This window comes from Lepidochelys kempii, chromosome 13 (genome assembly GCF_965140265.1).
Source record: "Lepidochelys kempii isolate rLepKem1 chromosome 13, rLepKem1.hap2, whole genome shotgun sequence".
NCBI lineage: Eukaryota > Metazoa > Chordata > Testudines > Cheloniidae > Lepidochelys > Lepidochelys kempii.
This window is the reverse complement of record NC_133268.1, coordinates 20,565,594-20,588,547: the sequence shown is the minus strand read 5'-3', so window position 1 is coordinate 20,588,547 and position 22,954 is coordinate 20,565,594. Positions and strand designations below refer to the sequence as shown.

Genomic DNA, 22,954 nt, shown 5'->3' with positions numbered 1-22,954 from the left:
GCATCCCCTCTTTTAGCGGATGAGGCTGCAGGCAGGGAGGTGGGAGGTAAGGGGGGGGGTTATGCCTGCACTTTGAGGATGATTTGCATGCTTTCCCTTTATCTTACAGATATAGAATAACAACAATAATTTGACACAATGAATGACCAATTAGCTTTACAAGGTAAACTTCTCTTCCCTTTAAAATGTCATTTTTCCTTGTAACCCACAATGGGGGAAGGTTAACCATTAATATTCTCTCCTGCTGCCTTTGTAGGAAGGTTTATCTCTTGGCCTTTTTCTTTTCCTCCCGATTATCAGGCTTTTCCTCCTTCTCCTTTGTTGTTGGTACCTGCTGTCGTTAGCAGGGCAGTTCATGCTTCAGTCCCTCGCAAACATCACAGCCTCACGCCAGGCAAGCAAAGCATCTTTCTGGAGAACCTTGCTCTGTGCATGTGCACTGTAAAAAATCAGAGGTCCTGCTCCATTTGCCATGTCATCCCTCCATTTTGGTCTCCGGTGGCCTGTTCCATTCCTGTAGGAACTGTTAGGGAAATGCTTTTTATGAAGCCTCATTTTGGAGGGAACTGGATGGCTCTGGGGGCTGGTAACAAGACTTTCCTTCCTCCACGACCAGTGTGAACCCAGACTAGAAAAGTGTTACTACCAAAAGATTGGAAGGAATCTAACCCCTCCTTCTTCAGACCATAAGCCAACCTCCAGCTATTTTGGGTGTTAGGAGGAAACTTTCTATGGGTCAGGTTATCCCAGAGCTGCCTCCTGCAGAGTTTCTTGCACCTCTGGAGCAGCTGTGTTCTGGCTACTGTCAGACAGGATGCAGGACAAGATGTCCCACTTGGTCGTCTCTGGTATGGAAGGAGGGGATTTTCAAAAGCATTCAGTGTTGGCCTAACTCTACTCAGTGGTCTCTTTCCTAGTGGCTCAGCAGCCTCCTCTCAAAACACACCATCCCAATAGACACTAATCCTCACTCTTCTCTTGCAGCCATGGTAGAGGGCAAGGACTAAACTCCTCTGTCGCTCTTAGAGGTGGTCCCTCTGTCAGGGTTGATGCACATTGGCAGGGTGGTGTGAGGAAAGCTTGCATTGCCACTGCCTGGGCTGTACCTGCTCTGTAGATAAATATAATGCTTCCATTCCTACGACGGTCAAACCGATGACATGGGCCCAATCCAACTCCCAGTGAAATCAGTGAAAGGCTCCCATGGCCTAAACAGGATCTGTCCCTAAAGGGGATCTATGTAATATACTTGCACTTCTGTAAGGCTTTTGACTTGGTACTGCATGACTTTTTGATTAAAAAAAAAAACTAGAAAGATACAAAATTAACATGAGATACATTAAATGGATTAAAAGCTGGTTGATAGGTCTCAAAATGTAACTGTAAATGGGGAATCATCATTGAAGGGGTGTTCCTAGTGGGGTCCTGCTGGGATCCCTTCCTGGCCCTAGGCTACTTAACATTTTATTAATGCCATAGAAGAAAAGTGGTAAATAATCAAGAGGACAGGTCACTGATTCAGAGCAATCTGGGTTGCTTGGTAAGCTGGGAGCACACAAATGGTGTTTTAATATGACTTAGTGTAAATGTCTACGTCTAGGAACAAAGAATGCAGGCCATACTTATAAGATGAGGGAGACTATCCTGAGAAACAGGGCCTCTGAAAAAGATTTGGGGGTTTGGTGAATAATCAGCTGAACACGAGCTCCCAGTGTGATGATGTGGCCAAAAGGACAAATGCGAACCTGATAATTAAACATGGGAATCTCGAGATGGAATAGAGAGTTTATTTTACCTCTGTATTTGGCATTGGTGCAACCGCTGCTGGAATGCTGTGTCCAGTTCTGGTGTCCACAGTTCAAGAAAGATGTTGATAAATTGGAGAGGGTTCAGAGAAGAGCCATGAGAATGATTAAAGGATTAGAAAACATGCCCTGTAGTGATAAACTCAAGGAGCTCATTCTCTTTGTTAAGCTAAAGAGAAGGTTAAGTGGTGATTTGATTAGTCTGTAAGTAGCTATAAAGGAAACAAATATTTAACAATGGGCTCTTCAGTGTAGCAAAGAAAGGTCTAACATGATCCAATGGCTGGAAGTTGAAGATAGACAAATTCAGACAGGAAATAAGGCACACATTTTTTAAGTGAGAGTAATTAACCATTGGAACAATTTACCAGGGTATGTGGTGGACTCTCTATCCCTGACCATTTTTAAATCAAGACTGGATGGTTTTTCTAAAAGCTTTGCTCTAGGAATTATTTTGGGGAAGTTCTCTGGCCTGAGTTAGACAGGAGATCAGACCAGACTATCATCATGGTCCCTTCTGGCCTTGGGATCTATGAAAATAAAAATATTTCTTAAAATGTGATTCAGGTGCACAGCAACTGTGGGAAGAGCCCCAGGAAGAATTATTCTCTTTATTCCAGATCTGAGTTAAAGAAGTCTCCACTCAAACCTGTTCAGGAGGAAAAGGTCTGCTGTGCAAATCAGACATTTGGATATAGATATTCCTGTTGTCTTAACACCAAATAAGGGAAATGTTCTGAATACCACACAGCGGAGCTTTAAAAATCAATGTGCTGGGCCACGCAACTGTGTGCTGTCTTTCAGCACTGCAATGGGATCGTTCAGCTCTACCTTCATTGCCAGCGTTTCCGAAACACAACCTCCTGCTCTTTCATGGGTGAGGCTGGTAGCACCAATTTTTCAGCACAAATTGTTTTTCCCCGGCTGTGAATTGGTGCTACGCATCCCTGTCTCTCACACGAATCACTATTTTGTTAAGCCCTGTACCACTCTGGAGCAGTTATCAGCTGTCTCAAGGTATTTATTTGTGCTTCTCAACCATTCTATTTTATGAGGGAGTTTCATATCAGCCTTGCCTATTGCCTGAGACCAAGCTGCTGCAGATAACTGACTTGTACACTGACCCTCTGCACAAGGAGAATCCATGCTTATGAAGGGTGTTATCTGTTTAACTGCCATACTATTAGTTATCCACCAAGCATTTCGGACTGGGGGCTTAGCCTCTGTTTTTATTTCAGATCCCAACTGCTTTCCAAGGAAGGTTTTAAAAATCCCATTGTCTTATTCTGCACAGCTGGACCCAGCTGGGAGCCCAAGTTAAGCAATAAGCAACCCCCTCAAGATTTCAGATTCATGTACAGGTTCCAAACAAAGTAAAACAAACATACAGGGTCTCTGAGCATGTTCCCTTCATGCCGTTTAGGCGTCTTTAAACAAACAATATAAAGGCAGTCGCTCTTATATTACCCGCACTTCCTGTCCCAGCTTGTACTCAGAATCCCTTCCATGTTCCCAGAACTGAAAGGAGTCAGCCTAAACACCCTTTCCTGAATCCTTGGTCTTACCCTCTGGCTAGACACTGCAGGCTGCAGTAGGTGCCTGGATACAACTGGCTGTGATCTGTATTGTTGCCTGAAGTTCTGGCTTTGCTCCTGAGCTGGGGCTTATCCAAACAGGGGCTTGGATCTCAAGGATCTGTGCATTTTGCCTTAATCCACCACAGCCTATGAAGGGGTGTGATCTGGTTCAGAGCTTGACCTGCATTCATCCCTGCTGCAGTCAGTGGACGCTCATCACTGAGAGCATTTTATGATCACTGTTTTAGTGTTTAACTAAAATAGTGGCAAAGGCGGATGTGGCAAAGGCGGATCTGGCACTGCACAGACCTATAGGAAAACCCCTGCTTAAGGGGTTTAGGAATCAATCCTGCAAGCACTGAAGTCAACAGAAGCTTTTCCTTTTGTTTCAGTGGGTGAAAATTTGGCCATTAAATGTGACAGAGGTATTAATGTATTTTTTTCCTGATAAGTAGTTTTAGAGAGAGTTGTATGGTGTATGTCTGCAGTCATATGATTTCATTTGTACCTAGAACTTTTCCCCTCTTGCCCCACCTCTCTCTTTCTCTTGATCTCCTTCATTTCATTAGAGTTACAGCCAACCCCAGAGCACAATGTAATTGATGTGGCAACTTACCTCCCATAATTCAGCAGTCAGGCTAGGTGGGTATTACGGGATATATTACTTCCTGTACACAATGGGCCAGCTCAGCTGGTGTAAATTGGCTCAGGTCATAGAATCATAGAATATCAGGATTGGAAGGGACCTCAGGAGGTCATCTAGTCCAACCCCCTGCTCAAAGCAGGACAAATCCCCAATTTTCCCCATATCCCTCAAGGATTGGGGAAATGGCCCCCTCAAGGATTAATGGTTCTACACCAGTTTACACTGGTAGAGGATCTGGTTCCCTTTCTGACTGAAATTCTGCTGAAGTTTGAAGTTGCATTTGCTTACACCCAGTCTGATTGTAGCCCACAGTGTGAGGCAGACACCTGCTGCAATTATGTTCTATTTCCTGTTCTTCATTGACAAAGGGCAGAGCCTGAAAATCCTGATGCAATTCCCTAGATATTGATTCCCTTTTAGCCTTGCCACCTACGTCCTTCATGCCATGTTTTTAAAAAATAGTTGCTGTTCACTCCCTATGTACCATATATGCTCCCAGATTATTTTACCTACATGGTAGATGACCCCCCTCCCCCCACTTAGTGATGTTAAAACTAACTCCATTGGGTATTCAGCTAAAAGGCCAGAAAAAACTTCCCTGGACCTTGTTGCTATCTCCAACTGTCCTAGCCTTTTCTCCAGCCTCCCCAAAGCTTTCCTGAACGTGGCAGTTGGCTCATGTCTCCTCTGATCCCCATTACCCCCTATGCAGCAGCTCAGGACTTTCCAAACCCCATGTGGTTTTTCTTTTCATCAGTTAGTGAGGCAATTAAGTTACCACAAATGACTTGTTAGCCTAAAAAGCACCCATTAAGCTGACTGGGAGACCTATTTTAGCATCCATTTCTCATCTTACATATGAGTACAAATGGTAGAGCTATTGCACATCATCAAGAATTTAATTATGTTTCTAATGAATTGGTATTTATATACTACGTTTAATCCAAGGGAGTCTAAAGTTCTTCACAAGCCATTGGAATGTAGCAATGTGGCACTTCTTGGTGGGGGGACGGGACATGGCAACAACCCAGCACACAAGAACAAAAGGAGGGAAAAGAAATATTGGTGAGGGCCATTGGGAAACATCCCCTGTTCTTCCAGAGGAGCCATAGAATCTGTAATGTCTAAGCACAGCAAGCAGGATGTATTTTTTTTTTTAATTAAAAAAAAATCCTTGGTAAATTGTACTGGACTCCGTTTCTCTACTTTGGAAGGATAAAGGGCCAGGATTTGGTGGCTGTGGATCCTTGGAATCTCCAGATTTGATGCTTAGAACACCAATATATTTCCCTTGATGAATTTGGGGCTGGAGCACAGTGAATACAAGTATTTAAGAAAATAATCTCCTTAGAAAAGGGTCACCATGGAAGAGAAGCAGCCAAGCTCTTGGCCATATACTTTGCGTTTGTAATCATGAATGTGAAACAATGTATCAGATTAAAACCTGACAGAATAAATTGGTGGCATGCAAAAAGTAAAAGAAGGGGCTAGCAAAATGAAGGACTGTCTCATACATTTAAAAGCCTGTTTGAAAAGCCTGCTTAATCTTCACGTGTTAAGATATCACTTCGACCACAATAGAGCAAGTGGCACCAGCCTGCATGATGTGAATCTGTCAGGAGCCCTGATGTGGCAGTGTGAGCGAGATGCCATTTTTAGTGCTTGTGCCTGTCTGGTTCTGTTTATTTTCTGATGGAATCACAGAAATGTTTCACCAGCAGGTGGGTGAAATGCCCCCAGCATTGGCCAGCAGATGTCAGTATTCTACAGTCAGTTCTGTATTTCAGCCTCTCAAAATGACTCATTGCATGTATCCTCTCCTCCTCAGGGAAGGAGAGAAAATTCAGGTCCTGGCAATGCTTCTCAGATGATCAAGAATTGTACTTGACTCTTCATTCTTATTGACAGGTTTCAGAGTAGCAGCCGTGTTAGTCTGTATTCGCAAAAAGAACAGGAGGACTTGTGGCACCTTAGAGACTAACAAATTTATTGAGCATAAGCTTTCGTGAGCTACAGCTCACTTCATCTCCCCACTGTATTTTCCACTGAATGCAGTTGATGAAATGAGCTGTAGCTCACGAAAGCTTATGCTCAATAAATTTGTTAGTCTCTAAGATGCCACTAGTACTCCTTTTCTTTTTTCATTCTTATTGCAATTTTGAGAGATAATTTTCCAAAAAGCTGACAGGTCCTAGTCCAGCACTGGATGGGGAGCTAGGGGATCTGAGCTCCTCTTGCTCTGTAACCTTGCCCATGTTTTCAAAACTGGCCTCTGATTTTGTGTTTCTCAGATTTTGGGAACCCAGATTGAAAGGCCTCGGATCGTAGTTTTCAGAGGCACTGACAACCTCATATACAAACTGAAAGTCAATGGGAGCTGTGGGTACTCAGCCTGTTTAAAAATCAGGCCCCAAAGGTCTCAGGCTAGGGAACCAGAAATAGAGCCCCCTCCCAAATCAAAGGCTGTTTTTCAAGATGTTGGCATAACCCTGTTGTGCCTCAGTTTCCCCATCTGTAAAAATGCAGATCTGAATACCCATCTTTGGAAAGGTTTCAGAGTAGCAGCCGTGCTTTGAGAGCCTCAGATGAAAGGTGCTATTTAAGTGTCTGAAAAGTATCTGAAAAGTAAAAGTCAAGTTTATGGACAGAGAATCCTCTCAAATTTCCCAAGACTTTGCTAAGCCATCATTCACACAGTATATTCAATCTGATAAATGCCCTCCTTTTTCTATATTTTTAAAATACACTTCAATTGGTGGGTTCTATTCAATGTCTGGGTTTCTACTGAAGTGTCAGGCTGCTAGCTTACGGAGTGGATGGGGCCTTTCCAAAACCTGCAGCTGTTGTCTTGATATTTTGCCATGGCAAAATGCTGGGGGAGGAGAAGCAGACATTGGTATAAAGTGTGGAAGCTGTATATAGCTGCCTCTGCTCAGAGATCTCCCTCTATAGGCATCTGAAATGCTGTTACCAGAGAGAGCTCTGATGGTATTAAGGTGATATGGGAACATGAAGATCCCATGGAAATTGTTAGGGCAGGAGATCCAGGTTAAAGTTTCTAAAAGTACCTAAGTGAATTTAGGAGCCTAAATCCTATTTCCAAAAGTGACTTAGGCCCAGATCCTCAATCAAAGGTATTTAGGTGTCTAATTCCCAGTTGAACTCAGTGGGGAGTCAGGTACCTAAATATCTTTGAGGAGCTGGCTGTTAGGTATTGAGGAGCCCAAGTCCTACTGACTTTTAATGAGATGTAGGGTCCTGTGGGCATAACTCACTTTTAAAAATGGGATTTAGGCCTTGAATAAACAAGTTCCTGTGCCGAGTTTCTCCACTGGTAGAATTGGGATAATCATCTAGTTGTGAGTTTTAGTTTTTATGCGGCTTTCAAATCCTTGGATGAAAGGGATTATATAAATCCAGAGTGGTGATTCTTGTTATAAATGCAAGACCTGGAAAGGTAAACTTTGGTTTTCTGAGTCACATTGACTTCCATTTGATATTTCAAAACATCTAGTTGAATTCTTTTTTGGAAAAAAGACCTTTTGCCTGTAATACCTGTTTGCATCAGGCTGAACATAAGCAAACAATAGTGTATTTTGCTCCCTTTAGCCAGAAATTTCTGATTCTGAGAGCCAGATTCTCAGGTGGTGTAAATCTGCAGAGCTCTATTGAATTCAATAGATTTGGTATCTTTACACCAGCTAACAACCTGACCCTGAGTCTTCTCTCAGTCAGGAATGTCATCTGGCCACCTTTGCCAGGACATTCCTTGATCTCCATTTCCACAGAATTATTGGTAAAAGGATTTCTCGGTCCCAGAGATGATTTTTTTAATTCAGTGTTTTGGGTCAATAGTGGCAGATCTCACTGCCCTCCCCAGTTCAACTCTAAATGTAAGCAGCCATGGGTGATGTCAGTTCCCAGAATTGTTTCTAAGGTAGGGATTTTTTTCCTAAATGTTTTTCACGTTATACATCCAGGTGTCCTATATACCCTTTTTAACATGGATATCTCTATGGAAAACCAGAGAACTAGTAGGACTATGACATCTCAGGTAACAAATAAGTGAAACCTGTTACATGAGGGAGGAAGTGATTTTTATTTGCCTGTTTTTACTAACACCTATTGAACTCAAAACACTTGACAAGCAGTCATTTATTACAGACTCAGTTGTCTGACCCTTCACAGGGCTCAGAAAACTCCCCACACCCATTTAGGATAGTCAGTGAGTTCTCAGAAGGAAAAAAAAACAAAACAAGGAAAACTAGATTTGACATTACTGATATTTCAAAGGTAAAAAATAGGGAGAAAAAGAAAAATCTTTCAGACTTTTTATACGTGACAAAGAAGCGAAAAAGTTGTTGTTTTTTCCCCCCCTTACCTTTCATGATTGGGCCCTGAATCTGGGCAACTAAATGACAGAGAGATTCCTTGGACGCAGCACAGACTGATGTGCAATTCATAATGGTTGTGCCAAAGCACTTTAAGGAGACAAGCTCAGGAAAATTACAGGTAAAAAGAAGCCTGTGAAAAGGGAAAAGTCAGGTGATTGATCATAGATGGGAGGGTGGCCTGTGTTAATTATTCATATATATTTAGATAACACAACAATCTTGAGGGGAACATGTAGATTGAGGAGGCAGCACTGTACAAGATTTCTTCCTTAGGCAGTTTGTTGAATACAGACAACAGAATCACAAGCTATTTTGGACCTGATATTTGGAAACGTGCCCTTCTGGATGGTACTGCTCCACAGCTGGCCTCAATGTACAGCGTTCAGGCTGAATGCATGGTTGAAAAGAGAAGTCTTGAGATAGTGGTCCTATTTGAATGTGAAGAAGCAGAGGGACTTCAAAGTGACTTTACCTGCGTATTCAGACTTATGAAAGGGTTTGATATAAGACAGAGCCAGACTAGAAGGGGTTTCCAAAACCACCTGCTTTCTGAAAATCAGGAAAGTAGCATTAAACAGGGTGCCAATTATATACAGAACAAGACACATCTGGAATAAATTGCCTGAGGCCACTGAAGCAAACAGTAGAAATAAACTTAAATGACAGCTAAATATTTTAACGGTGAGATAAGGGATTGCAGAAGCGGAACAATTGGGTGGAGATGATAAATCTAAAGGAGACAGGCTGCTGCATCACCTGAGCAAACCTATGAGAGGGAAGAAAGAGGAGGGACCAGGAATTAGGAGTAGGAAGAAAGAAAAATAACCCCAAAACAAAGGGAAGGGGGGGATAATTAGGACCCCACTTAGATTTCGCATAGTATGTTTATGAGACAGAGTTAAACCCTTTGTTCTATTCCGGTTCTCTGGTGTCCTCCTTACCTAGGGAGGTGGTAGAATCTCCTTCCTTAGAGGTTTTTAAGGTCAGGCTTGACAAAGCCCTGGCTGGGATGATTTAATTGGGAATTGGTCCTGCTTTGAGCAGGGGGTTGGACTAGATGACCTTCTGGGGTCCCTTCCAACCCTGATATTCTATGATTCTATAGTACAGGGGTGGCCAAACGTACTCACCCTCTGAGCCACATACGATAATCTGCGGAAGCTCGAGAGCTGGGTGCACCTGCCACAGCTCCAGACTTCAGCCATGCGGCGAGCGCCTGCTGCGGTTTGGGGCTTCAGCCCCACTTCTGCTGAAGCCCCGAGCCCCAGCAGGTGCCTGCCCTGGGGCTGAAGCCCCATGACCCTCCCCATCCCCACAGGGCAGAAGGCCTGAGCGCCACCTGCCCCAGTCTGATAGGTGGAGAATGGGGGGCAGTGGGATGGGGCTCCGCCAGCCCCACGTAAAGGAGCCACCCCTGCAACAGTGCCTGAGTCTGCGGGACGTCGAGGGCCAGGACAAGGGTGGAGGAGAGAGCGGGCTCAAAGATCTCCTTTTAAAACACCCCACTCTTGGAATAGCACTGGCGCACACAACCCCACCCTTGCCCCCTGGGGGGCTGGCTGCAGGATCGGGGGCCCCAGTTGAGTCCGACCCCTGTACGTGGCTCGGGCTCTGAGCGCGGCAGCACGGGCCCAGCTCCACCCTGCAGACTCGGTCCGGGCAGAGCAGCGCCGGGCCCGGGGTAAGGACCGGCCGGGGTCTGTGCGCTGAGCGCGCGGCCCCGCTCCCCGCTGGTGGCTGCGGCGTCACAAAGCAGTTAAACGCCAACAAGGCTCGCGGCGGGGGGCGGGTCACATGCGGCGCGGCGGGGTGTGGGAGGTCCCTAGCAACGCCGGCCCGGAGCTGGTTGCTACGGGAGGGGAGGGAGGAAGCGCTTCCTGCGGCGCTGGGAGGAATCACTTCCCGGGCGGCGAGGCCTGGCCGCTGGCGCGGGAGGTGAGAGGCGCGGGGGTGGGGGATCGGGAGGGAGGGGGAGAGTGAAGGGGCTCAGAGGATGGGACGGGGGTCAGAGGATCGGGGAGGTGGATGGGGGGCTCAGAGGATGGGACGGGGGTCAGAGGATCGGGGTGGGAATGAGGAGAGGCTCAGAGGATGGGGTGGGGGTCAGAGAATCGGAGTGGGGATGAGGGGGGCTCAGAGGATGGGACGGGGCTCAGAGGATCGGGGTAGGGATGAGGGGGCTCAGAGGATCGGGGTAGGGATGAGGGGCTCAGAGGATGGGGCGGGGGTCAGAGGATCAGGGTAGGGATGAGGGGGGCTCAGAGGATGGGATGGGGCTCAGAGGATCGGGGTAGGAATGGGGGGGCTCAGAGGATGGGACAGGGTCAGAGGATCAGGGTAGGGATGAGGGGGGCTCAGAGGATGGGATGGGCTCAGAGGATGGGACAGGGATGAGGGGGGCTCAGAGGATGGGACACGGGTCAGAGGATCAGGGTAGGGATGAAGGGGGGCTCAGACGATGGGGCGGGGGTCAGATGATTGGGGTGGGGATGGGAGGGCTTAGAGGATCAGGGTAGGGATGGGGGGGCTCAGAGGATGGGATGGGGGTCAGAGGATCAGGGTAGGGATGAGGGGGGCTCAGAGGATGGGATGGGGCTCAGAGGATCGGGGTAGGAATGGGGGGGCTCAGAGGATGGGACAGGGTCAGAGGATCAGGGTAGGGATGAGGGGGGCTCAGAGGATGGGATGGGCTCAGAGGATGGGACAGGGATGAGGGGGGCTCAGAGGATGGGACACGGGTCAGAGGATCAGGGTAGGGATGAAGGGGGGCTCAGACGATGGGGCGGGGGTCAGATGATTGGGGTGGGGATGGGAGGGCTTAGAGGATCAGGGTAGGGATGGGGGGGGCTCAGAGGATGGGATGGGGGTCAGAGGATCAGGGTAGGGATGAGGGGGGCTCAGAGGATGGGATGGGGCTCAGAGGATCGGGGTAGGAATGGGGGGGCTCAGAGGATCGTGGTAGGGATGAGGGGGGCTCAGAGGATGGGACGGGGCTCAGAGGATCGGGGTAGGGATGAGGGGGGCTCAGAGGATGGGACAGGGTCAGAGGATCAGGGTAGGGATGAGGGGGGCTCAGAGGATGGGACACGGGTCAGAGGATCAGGGTAGGGATGAAGGGGGGCTCAGACGATGGGGCGGGGGTCAGATGATTGGGGTGGGGATGAGGGGGGCTCAGACGATGGGGCGGGGGTCAGAGGATCGGGGTAGGGATGGGGGGGCTTAGAGGATCAGGGTAGGGATGGGGGGGGCTCAGAGGATGGGACGGGGGTCAGAGGATCAGGGTAGGGATGAAGGGGGGCTCAGACGATGGGGCGGGGGTCAGATGATTGGGGTGGGGATGAGGGGGGCTCAGACGATGGGGCGGGGGTCAGAGGATCGGGGTAGGGATGGGGGGGCTTAGAGGATCAGGGTAGGGATGGGGGGGGCTCAGAGGATGGGACGGGGGTCAGAGGATCAGGGTAGGGATGAGGGGGGCTCAGAGGATGGGATGGGGCTCAGAGGATCAGGGTAGGAATGGGGGGCTCAGAGGATCGTGGTAGGGATGAGGGGGGCTCAGAGGATGGGACGGGGGTCAGAGGATCGGGGTAGGGATGAGGGGGGCTCAGAGGATGGGACGGGGCTCAGAGGATCGGGGTAGGGATGAGGGGGGCTCAGAGGATGGGACGGAGCTCAGAGGATCGGGGTAGGGATGAGGGGGGCTCAGAGGATGGGATGGGGCTCAGAGGATCGGGGTAGGGATGAAGGGGGGCTCAGAGGATGGGACGGGGCTCAGAGGATCGGGGTAGGGATGAGGGGCTCAGAGGATGGGACGCGGGTCAGAGGATCAGGGTAGGGATGAGGGGGGCTCAGAGGATGGGATGGGGGTCAGAGGATCAGGGTAGGAATGTAGGGATGGTGGGGGTGCTCAGGACAGGTTGGGAGGGTGAGATACAAACTCAGGATGCTCAGAAAGGTTTTTGTGCAGCTGGGGGTGCAGAGGAGAGCGCTGTGCCTGGTAGGAGAACGGAATAAGGAAGGGGTCTGAGTCACCACAGCTAAATCAGGAAGTGATTTTTGTTTTTAAAGTAGGGATTGGGGGACTGGAAAATGTCTCCCCTTTGTTTATTATAGACAGGAGAAGTCTCATCAGGTTAATGGGAATCCTCCCGCCCACCCCGTGCATGGCTCACAATTGAAAACATGCACCAAATGAATCCCCTTGCTTCGTTTCTTCTTTATAATCTGCCTGGGACCAGGTGTCCTCTTAACCGACTTTATCAAAGACTGAATAGACACCCTGAACGTGAAGGATGTCACTCAGCTACAAGGCTGCTTAGCTGTTTCCATTAAAGTCCCAGGCCAAAACTGTCAAACATGGGTACCTAAAGTTAGGCCCCTAAACCCATAGCTGTAAATAGAAGTGGTCTCATTTTCAGAAGAGCGGAGCACCTTGAAATCCCATGGAAGCCAATGGAAGCTGCTGGCTCCCAACACCCTTGAAATTCAGGCTGTTTCTATTGAGGGGCCTACTGACTAGCTTCAGATACCCAGATCTGGCCAGATCACTGGAAACATTCACCTTTTGCTCTGACACTGTCATTCTTTGTCTTTACCCATAGATGGATGTATGATGCATTGTTTCTTAGTGGTTTTGGTGTGCGTGGTGCTGTATAGCTATATTGTGGTAGGCCCCAAATGAGGGATTGTCCTCCTCCCCCTTATTTTAGGCACTATACAAACATCATAAAATGACAGTCAAATTCATTCCCTCCTCTGTAGAGCTCATAACCTGTGGTCCTGATTCTGAAAACTCTTAACCACTGGGCACAGGGCCTGATCCTGCACTCAGTGAAGTCAATTGTTATACCTTCCATTGACTTCAGTGGGTGCCAGATTAAGCCCATGGTATCCACTACTTCCAGTCCCCCAATCCCTACTTTAAAATCCACTATGTGTGACTAGTTCCTTGTTAGCTTCAGGGTTACAACTCTGTGCCTATGTCTTCGCTTCTACAAAAATAGTGTGTTTTTTACATTGAGATGGCTAGCTTGATGTAAAATCCTAGTGGAGACAAGTTCATGGAGGATAGGTCCATCAATGGCTATTAGCCAGGATGGGCAGGGATGGTGTCCCTAGCCTCTGTTTGCCAAAGGCTGAGAATGGGCAACAGAGAGTGGATCGCTTGATGATGACCTGTTCTGTTCATTCCCTCTGGGGCACCTGGCATTGGCCAATGTCTGAAAACAGGATACTGGGCTAGATGGACTTTTGGTCTGACCGGTATGGCCGTTCTTATGAGACAAGGCACAGCTAGTTTTTACCTTGATGTAGCTACTTGATGTAGCTAGTTGAAGTCAACCCCACGGCTCGCTAGGGTTTAGCTTGACTAGCGTTTTGAGATAAAAACTACTGTGCCTTGTCTTCACTAGGATTTTACACTGAGGTAAAGACTTGGTGTAAAGTAAAGGCTTTACATTTGGTGTAAAGACTCACTTTTTTTGCAGTGAAGACAAAGGGCTGGAAGTGTTCTGCCAAGCAGTAAGGCCCTGATCCTGCAAAGACTTATACGTGTATTTAACTTAGACCCTCTGGGAGTACTAATGTGTGTAAAGTTAAATGCATGTATAAACGTAAATGTTTGCAGGTTTGGGCTTTATGTTAGATGCAGGAGCCTTATTTACACTAGAAAACTTTTCTATGGTGGGATTTTTTTATTTTTTTAACTGTATAAATTAGATCTGCTGTGAGCAGATCTAGTGGCACAGTGCTTAAAATGGTGGTGGCAGCTGATATGCTTTCTACACTCGGGCTCCTGATGCTGCTAACACCCCGGGGAAATTTTTAGAAAACTTCCCTAAGCCTCAATGAGATATGAAATAGATAAGTAGGGATGGAAGGGAGATTTGTGCTGTATGAGATCAGGAGTTCTCTATTTTCACACTGTATGTATCAGTTCCCTTTTTTGGTTTATTTTTGCACATATATTTTTGGTAGGTTGACGTATCAGTGGGGGTTAGTGGAAGTGTGTTTAAAAATAAAAAAAGTTATTGTTGTTTGTTGAAAGCTTGAGCAAAAATCCTTTTTGCTGTTTTTCAATTTGATGAGAAGGATGAGGGCAGGGAATACAATCTTTAAAAAAAAAAAAAGTTCTAACTTTTTTTTTCTTTTTTAAACAAAGCCAGATAACAAAATAACTGAAGTTTAAAATTTTCCCTGCCTCAGTTCTTCACTAAGAATTGATGACTTTGCTTGGTTTGCGTGGTGATTTTAAAATAAGAAAGTTGAAAAAAATTACTTCTGAGCATGCTTGCTTGACACCACCTTGGACTTAGTCCTGCATTTGGATCTGCATAGGTGCCTGTGTAGAGCCCCATCAGCCCTGCTCTGAGGGCAGATCCAGCTGAAGGACTGGCCTCTTGTATTTTAAACAGAGTTTAAAGAAGCCATTTACTCTTTTGTCATATCTCTCCCAGTCAGACAAACACAGAGGTTGCTTTGGGGATAACTATCTAACTAAAACACACCTATAGCGAAATCCCGCAAACAAACTGCCTTAACATTGGGGACAGGAAAATGTTGTGTGCACAAGCCAATAAATCACCGGTCCTACTGTTTTAGACCCTGATCCTGCACATGTCTATGGACATGGGAACCTTTTAAGTTGACCTTGCCCCTTTAATGTTGTATGTCAGCATAACGGGATGTCGTTAAATCAGCTCTGCCGAGTAGAAATAGGAAAACTGTGAGCATGCCTCTCAGGGTGCTGATAGCATCTCATATCACTTAAGCTTCACTCTTGTGACTACCATGGCAGGTGCAGCCTCTGAATTTATCAAGCAATTCTGGCAAGAGACTTAATCATTATTATAGAAAGCTGTTTCCCTGATTCACAAAATGAATAGGCTTCTCCATTAACAAATGATTTGGAATAAAATTTAAGGAGAGGAAGAATGGTCTTGTGGTTTAAGCACCCAGCTGGGATTCAGGAGATCATAGAATCATAGAATATCAGAGTTGGAAGGGACCTCTGGAGGTCATCTGGTCCAACCCCCTGCCCAGAGCAGGACCAATCCCCAACTAAGTCATCCGAGCCAGGGCTTTGTCAAGCCTGACCTTAAAAACTTCTAAGGAAGGAGATTCTACCACCTCCCTAGGTAACGCATTCCAGTGTTTCACCACCCTCCTAGTGAAAAAGTTTTTCCTAATATCCAACCTAAATCTCCCCCACTGCAACTTGAGACCATTACTCCTTGTCCTGTCCTCTTCTACCACTGAGAACAGTCTAGAACCATCCTCTTTGGATCCACCTTTCAGGTAGTTAAAAGCAGCTATCAAATCCCCCCTCATTCTTCTCTTCCGTAGACTAAACAATCCCAGTTCCCTCAGCCTCTCCTCACAAGTCATGTGTTCCAGACCCCTAATCATTTTTGTTGCCCTTCGCTGGACTCTTTCCAATTTTTCCACATCCTTCTTGTAGTGTGGGGCCCAAAACTGGACACAGTACTCCAGATGAGGCCTCACCAATGTCGAATAGAGGGGAACGATCACGTCCCTCGAACAAGGGCACACTGTTGACTCATATCCAGCTTCTCGTCCACTGTCACCCCTACGTCTTTCTCTGCAGAACTGCTGCCTAGCCATTCGGTCCCTAGTCTGTAGCGGTGCATGGGATTCTTCCGTCCTAAGTGCAGGACTCTGCACTTGTCCTTGTTCAACCTCATCAGTTTTCTTTTGGCCCAATCCTCCAATTTGTCTAGGTCCCTCTGTATCCTATCCCTACCCTCCAGAGTATCTACCTCTCCTCCCAGTTTAGTGTCATCTGCAAACTTGCTGAGGGTGCAATCCACACCATCCTCCAGATCATTAATGAAGATATTGAACAAAACCGGCCCCAGGACCGACCCTTGGGGCACTCCGTTAGATACCGGCTGCCAACTAGATATGGAGCCATTGATCACTACCTGTTGAGCCCGACAATCTAGCCAACTTCGATTCCCATCTCCACCACAATCTTCCTGTGTGACCTTGGACAAGTCACAGAGGTCTCAGTTCAGCCAAGCACTTAAGCATGTGAGTAGTCCCACTGACTTTATGGGTCAACTCACATGTTAAGTGCTTTGCTGGATCAGGGCCTATCTGTCAAATGGGGATAATAATACTCTGTGTTGTCTATTTAGCTAGTACGCTTTTCAGGGCATGGACTGTTTTGCTATGTGTATGTACAGAGTCTAGTACAATGGGGCTGTGTTCATGGTTGAGACCTGCACGCTCTCCTGTGATGCAAAATGTAAGTAGTAATAAATGTCCAATCACATGTTCCATTTCAGGGGTAAATATATACTTGCTCATTGCTTTCCCGCTATCACTGTATGGCCAGCACATACGTGGCAATTTGTTTAGCCTCCTCCCACCCATAAGCAAGCTATTCTGGTCATTGGAAGGCTATTCTGGTCAGCAGCTTGCAAAAGATTAAGGCGTCTGAAGTGTGAATTTCAGTCCCCTCCTTGTTATTGACTCTGAAGCATGACAATGCCTTTAGAGGCACCAACATCATTTATTCTGTGAGGTTGTTTTTTAATGGAAAATAAAATTGACTGAATTCTAGAAACTATGCCTCAAAGTAAACAATCTTCTGTCATTATTTCACTGTAGAAACTGACTTCTTGAGAGTGTTCATGAAGGAGGAAGGAGCTTCTGCCATGGCTGCCGAGCTGGATTTCTCTCCCCCTGAAGTCCCAGAGCCCACATTCATGGAGAACCTGCTGCGCTATGGACTCTTTTTTGGAGCCATTTTCCAGCTGATCTGTGTCCTGGCCATAATCCTCCCAATTTCAAAGTCCCATAAGACAGTAAGTTGCTCTCTGCAGTGCCAGCATGAGTGGGCACAATCGAGTGGTGGTAGCCAGAACCTAATGGTTGATCAGCAATTCTGTAGTTCAGTGCATTTCCTGTCTTTTCTGCGAGGATCCCTTTCCCTCTCTTCCGCCTTAACAGTCCCACGTCACTGCAACCCACTCCCCAGCCACAGAAGGTGGGAACAGCTGAGCCTGCCAGGGCTTCTCTGAGCATCAGCACAAGGGAGCAGCACTTTTCATGTGGGCTAAGTGTCCTTGCCTCTGCATTGCTCCCAGTTTCTTCCAGCACACAGACAAAGGGGTGACTTCAGTCTCAAATCTACATTGCCATATTAGTATTGGTCTTGTCCATTCTTTACCCTGTTGGTCAAGAAGCCAATCAAGGCGTACCCTCAGTAGAGTCTGCCTTTTCATAATCCTTGATAAAGGGTAGCGCTGCATGTGATACAGCTGAATTTCCCGGTGTTTGCTGGCACCAGCAACACAGCTCTCAGGACTGACTCCCACCTCTGTGCAGACATGTGGAAGGCCACCTGGCTGTAGTCCGCACAAGTGGGGGATGATAATGTAAACTACAGGGCACAAAGCAAACGTGAGATGGAGTTAAAATGTAAAATATGGGCTAAACTGGAGTGATCAAAGTCCAACTGGCTGTTCTGATAGAACAAGATTCAAATGCACTTGGTAACCCATGTATTTGTAGGGTCTTTAGTCGTTACACCAACTTTTCCTGATGGCAATCAGACCGCAATACATAGTGATTTTATGTATATGTATTTGTCTTGATGTGTAGGGTGGAGGCCAGTATTTACTGGAACAACTTAACTTGGGAAGTTTTGTTCTCTTTACTGCTGGTAATAGATTTGTTTAGAACAGGGGTCGGCAACCTGCGGCATGTGTGCCAAAGGTGGCATGCGAGCTGATTTTTAGTGGCACTCTGCTGCCAGCCGGGGTCCCGGCCGCCGGCCCCACTCAGCCTGCTGCCAGCCTGGATGGACGGAACCCAGAGTTGGCAGCAGGCTGAGCAGCTCAGTCTGCTGCCGATCTGGGGTTCTGTCTGCTGCCCCCACTGCCAGTCTGGGGTTCCATCTGCCGGCCCCGCTCAGCCCACTGCCAGTCTGGGGTTCCAGCCGCCGACCCCTGGCATGCAAAACCTTAAATTACAGTAAATAAATGAAGACTTGGCACACCACTTCTCAAAGGTTGCCAACCCCTGGTTTAGAAAATCTGATCCTTGTTGTGAAAGGATGAGGGGTATCTTTATCACAATATTAACTCTACTTCGTGTGTCTGAAGCCTGGAACACCGCAATAATGCATTGAATGTAAAGTATCTTTAGATATATTTCTAAGATGGAAGATGCCGAACCTGCTCAAGGTGTGTTTGTGTGTATGTATGTGAGAGCAAGCTGCAGCTTGAAGGGAGATGTGGTTTCTTTCATTTTCTTGATCCTGTTATGTTTGGGGGGGAACGTTTAATGGCCTGAACTTTGAAAGTGAACAATAAGGAGAGTTCACACTTTGTCATAAGGAGCTGAAAGCCAGGCACTGAATGAGAGTTGTAATGCTTAAGGAACCATCCCTTGGTGTGCACATGCTGTGTTTAAATTTTCAACACACATATGCTGCCCTCTTAGAGAAGCTGCAGACAAGTCCCATATGATCAATTTACAAGCTAATAAACAAGAATTAGATGTCTCTGGTCATGGGAGTGACACCAACTGCTTGAGTCTGTGTAGAATTCAGAACAGCCTCCTGCACTTGAGGAGGCTTCAGGCTTTGAAGACTACCTTGCTTTGAACATTAGAAGGCAGCAGTGATCATCATATGGCAGCAGTGAACTCTGTGTCCCTGAATAGGAGCTGCATAGTGCTCTATTTCTCCACAGTATTGCTGTACTGTTTCCCAGCTCCCCATGCACTGATTACATCCTTCAGCAAGCCAGCCAAGACTCCTCCCTTGGAAGGCCACAAAGATATGGATAGTAATAGCGCAGCAACTTAAGAACCATTTGAACCAAGCTCATTGTAACTTGAGAAACATTTGAACCAAGCTCATTGATCAAAAGGATACTGTCAGCTACTCCCCTCCCCCTGCATTATCTGTAACTCTCTCTTGGAAGCTTAAAACTAACACATCTTTCTCTGCCATTTTTGTGTGTCCTTTTCCAGTTGGCACATATTGATTGATAGAAACGTAGAAGCATAAGCAATATTTATGTCCAAACTCATCTAATGAAACGAGGCAATCTGCATGTGTGTGCCTTCTGGGATGAGACTGGCTCTGCTCCCTTGCATTTTTCCAAGATGACTAGAGTTTGGTTCCCATAATAGAAATGTTATCTATCATCTCCCTTGAAGGAAGAGATTGGGATGTCTCTAAGCTATCCTTCTTAGTCCAGGTGAAGAGAGCTTTGTCTCTAACTTCTCTCCTAGATCTGGGGGCTTGATTACAAACTCTGAGCTTTAAATTCCTGCTGCTGGTTTGTTTTTGTTTTTTTGGAGGAGTGGGGGTTGTCTGATGATGTATGATGCATGATGATGTTTTTCTTTTTGCAAAATCCCTGTTGAATGTTTCAGCACCTGTTCAGCTGATTTCAGAATTCTTTTTCTGTTCTTCCCATTTGGAATTTTTTTTATTTTCACTTCTCTGTTTCCTGCCCTCCGTCCTTTTGTTCTTCCTCCTCCAAGTGTTCCCTAAAGGGTGTAACAAATTCACTGGTAATGGAATGTGGTTCTGCTTGGCTTCTGAGGTCTGGTCTATACCCAGAGTTGCATCAGTAACAGTGTATGATTTTAAACCAGTGTAAGAAACAAGATAGATACTCCTAAATCAAATTAAATCTGGATAACAAGGGGTTAGCTTGCATCAGTAATTTACAGACTGCATGTTTAAACCGATGTGACTAGGTTTAAACCAACAGGTGCAATGTGTGTGTTGACAAGGCCTTACATTAGTTGCTTGCTCCTTTTGGTATAGATACTCAGATTCTGAACTGGGATGAGATGTGAAATACAAATCTCATGCCTGAAAACATTACTGACTGTTCCTTTCTTAATTGACTGTTGTAGGACTCTGACAGTTTTGAGTCTAAAAGTTCAGAGGTGGTGAAGAAGCCAAAGGGGGCTGCTCCGCAGCTGAGCAAGAAACCCAAGAAGGAAACCAAGAAAAAGAGATAAAAGGCCTTGTAAAGGAGCATTAAAGACAAGTGGACTGCACACAGCCAGATGGTTAATTTAACTGTCCTAGTCAGCATGGATCATCTCACCTCCGATGGGGAGGGAAAGCTTACACTTGCATCTCCTCCCTGCTGGCTGGGATGTGAAGTGAGGGCATGGAATGGGGGGCATGTGTTGTGCCACTGAGGAGACCTTTTTCTACGTCATTCTTTTAAAGACCGATGGATCAAGGACATCACACCACCCAGCTTTATATTCACTTGTATTGTTGTTACATCTAAAATACATCACTGCATTTTATGGCTTAGTTTGGCTTTGTTACGTTTTTTAAAAAAAAAAATTCTCCTTAGGTAATAAGTCCCCTGAGTCCAGAGTCGCCCAGCTCAGGGCTTTCACTTGCCCCTATCGCTACCACTCTGGGACTGCTTTCTTTAGCCACTCTAGTCATGGAAACACCTTTCCCCTCTGCTTCCAACCTGAAAGAAAAAAATGTGGAAACCGCAACTTTCTGTGGTCAGAAGGGCTGAAAAAATGCAAGGACTAGGTGATTACTGGGCTCTTAAAAATACAGAGATGTTCCATTCTAGGAAGCAGCAGCAGAGAGGTTAGGAGTTTTGCAAACAGTCTGCCCACAACAAACAGAAACTCTATGTACCACGTTCTGCTGCTAGCAAAGCATGGAAATCATTCTATCAGACCTCCCATCTATAATGCTCTTAGGCAAATTTTGGGTGTGCATGCAGCTTTGCCTAGCATGGTATCCTGTGTCTCCTCTCACTGAACTCCTTCTGAAGTCAGCTATTATCCTGCCCTGGGGAAAGGAGGCAATGCAAAATCCACAGGACAATAAGCTCGCTATGAAACACAGCATAGATGATGGTGTGTGTTGCTGTATAGCCATGCACCTCCAGGCTCTCACTTTGAGGCCAGAGACCTAATGTTAGATTTAAATGTGGCTGGAAAGGATTAGAAACATACATGGTGATACAGCAGCAGAGCCTCAATAGGGCAGCACTACCCCCTGATGAGAGCTCACATGCCAGCTTGTTTGATCACTAGTGGGTCATTAGTATGAGAACCACTGCTTAAATGCACTCAGAATTCAGAGCAGCACTAGGATCTGCTTTGAAGGAAAGTGTTCTATTGATTAATGCCTCAGTCCTGCAGTCAGATCCACGTGGGCAGATCCCTGCCACTATGCTGCATCTTAGTGATGTTAATGGACACAGGAAGGATCCAGTTGCAGGATTGATGCCTGTGAGTGGGTATCAGATATTACACTGCATTTGGTCTACAACGTAAGCAAAACAATATGTTTGCACTTCTACAGATTACCACTGCTGAAGAGAGAGACTGAACCATCTGTTCCTTTTTGTGTTTCTGGGGTTTTTTTGGACTCAGAGGGGTCTGACTCAAACTTCTGATCACTTCTCAGCTGTGCTGTAGGTACTGTCCCAGATGCTCTGCCTCCCTGCTTACACAGAATGTCACTGTCATTGGTTGCTGGAAGCACATTAGTGGTGGTTAAAACCTGACTTGGAGAATCCTTCTGTGAATTCACTCTTCATTTATTCTACAGACAGTTTTCAACAGAGTACCGAATGAAACACTAATAGACAAAAGAAGACCCCACCCACCCTCTACCCCAACTCCAGAGCTAGAATGATCTCTCGATGCAGCAAAGAAATGTTATGAAACAGATGATAGAGAACAGTGATCTTTGTAGGCCACAAATTCCTTGTTTTGCTCCATATTCCTGCCCAGAGACTCCAAGGGAATGAAAATAATTGTTGCTGTCCCAATGTAGGTGCAGTTAGGGTTTGCCATTCTTTTTAAAATGAGGACAGATCAGCACTGGTCATGTGTCCTAGCCCAATGAAGCAGTCCCGCTTCTTGTGATTTGATGGGTTTTTTGATTTGTTATAACAGAAGCACAAAGTATTTGGTGGTAACATGCACATAGCTGGAAAGGCAGAGGCTGTGTTGCATCCTAAATAGCATGCTAGTTAATGGGGATTGTATGGCCATTGCCCTGAAATGACAGGCCTCCATGTCAACCCATCATTTTATTGCCAGTCCGAATTTTAGTCACTCTTTGGTAAACAGGAATCGTGAATATTTAGTTGGTTGTTTTTTAAAAATAGATGAGGTTCCAGTCTATTCCTTAGAGTAATGTAGTTCAGCCCTCTGATTAGCTAAACATATAGTCTCTGCTCACAGATGAGTAATACAATATGTGTTGTATTTTAACTTCTCTTGAACTGTGTATGTAATAAAGACAACTGGGAAAATGCAGTGACGGACTTTTTAGACTTTGCTGCCTCCTCTTGAGCATTCAGTGTGAAAATAGCCATTGATTTGGGAGTGAGTGGGTAGGGGCATAAATAATGTTCGTCATAAGAATGGTCTGACTGTTAGAAAAAAGCTGCTCAGATCCCCTCACCTGTAAGGAATTCGTTAATTGATACTGTAAGGTACTGTAGATGTTTGTGTTGAGCTCCTTTTGAAAGATGGCAAACG

At 46.2% G+C, this 22,954-nt stretch overlaps 1 protein-coding gene across 1 annotated transcript; it reads left to right on the top strand.

Annotated features, from left to right (window-relative positions):
- The first annotated feature begins 10,265 nt into the window (after positions 1-10,265).
- MANBAL (mannosidase beta like) lies at positions 10,266-20,741 on the top strand. Its single transcript, XM_073309697.1, has 3 exons — positions 10,266-10,357; positions 17,054-17,250; positions 20,327-20,741. The coding sequence occupies exons 2-3, from the start codon at positions 17,077-17,079 to the stop codon at positions 20,432-20,434; spliced, it is 282 nt and encodes a 93-aa protein (XP_073165798.1). The 5' UTR covers positions 10,266-10,357; positions 17,054-17,076; the 3' UTR covers positions 20,435-20,741.
- The last annotated feature ends 2,213 nt before the right edge of the window (positions 20,742-22,954 follow it).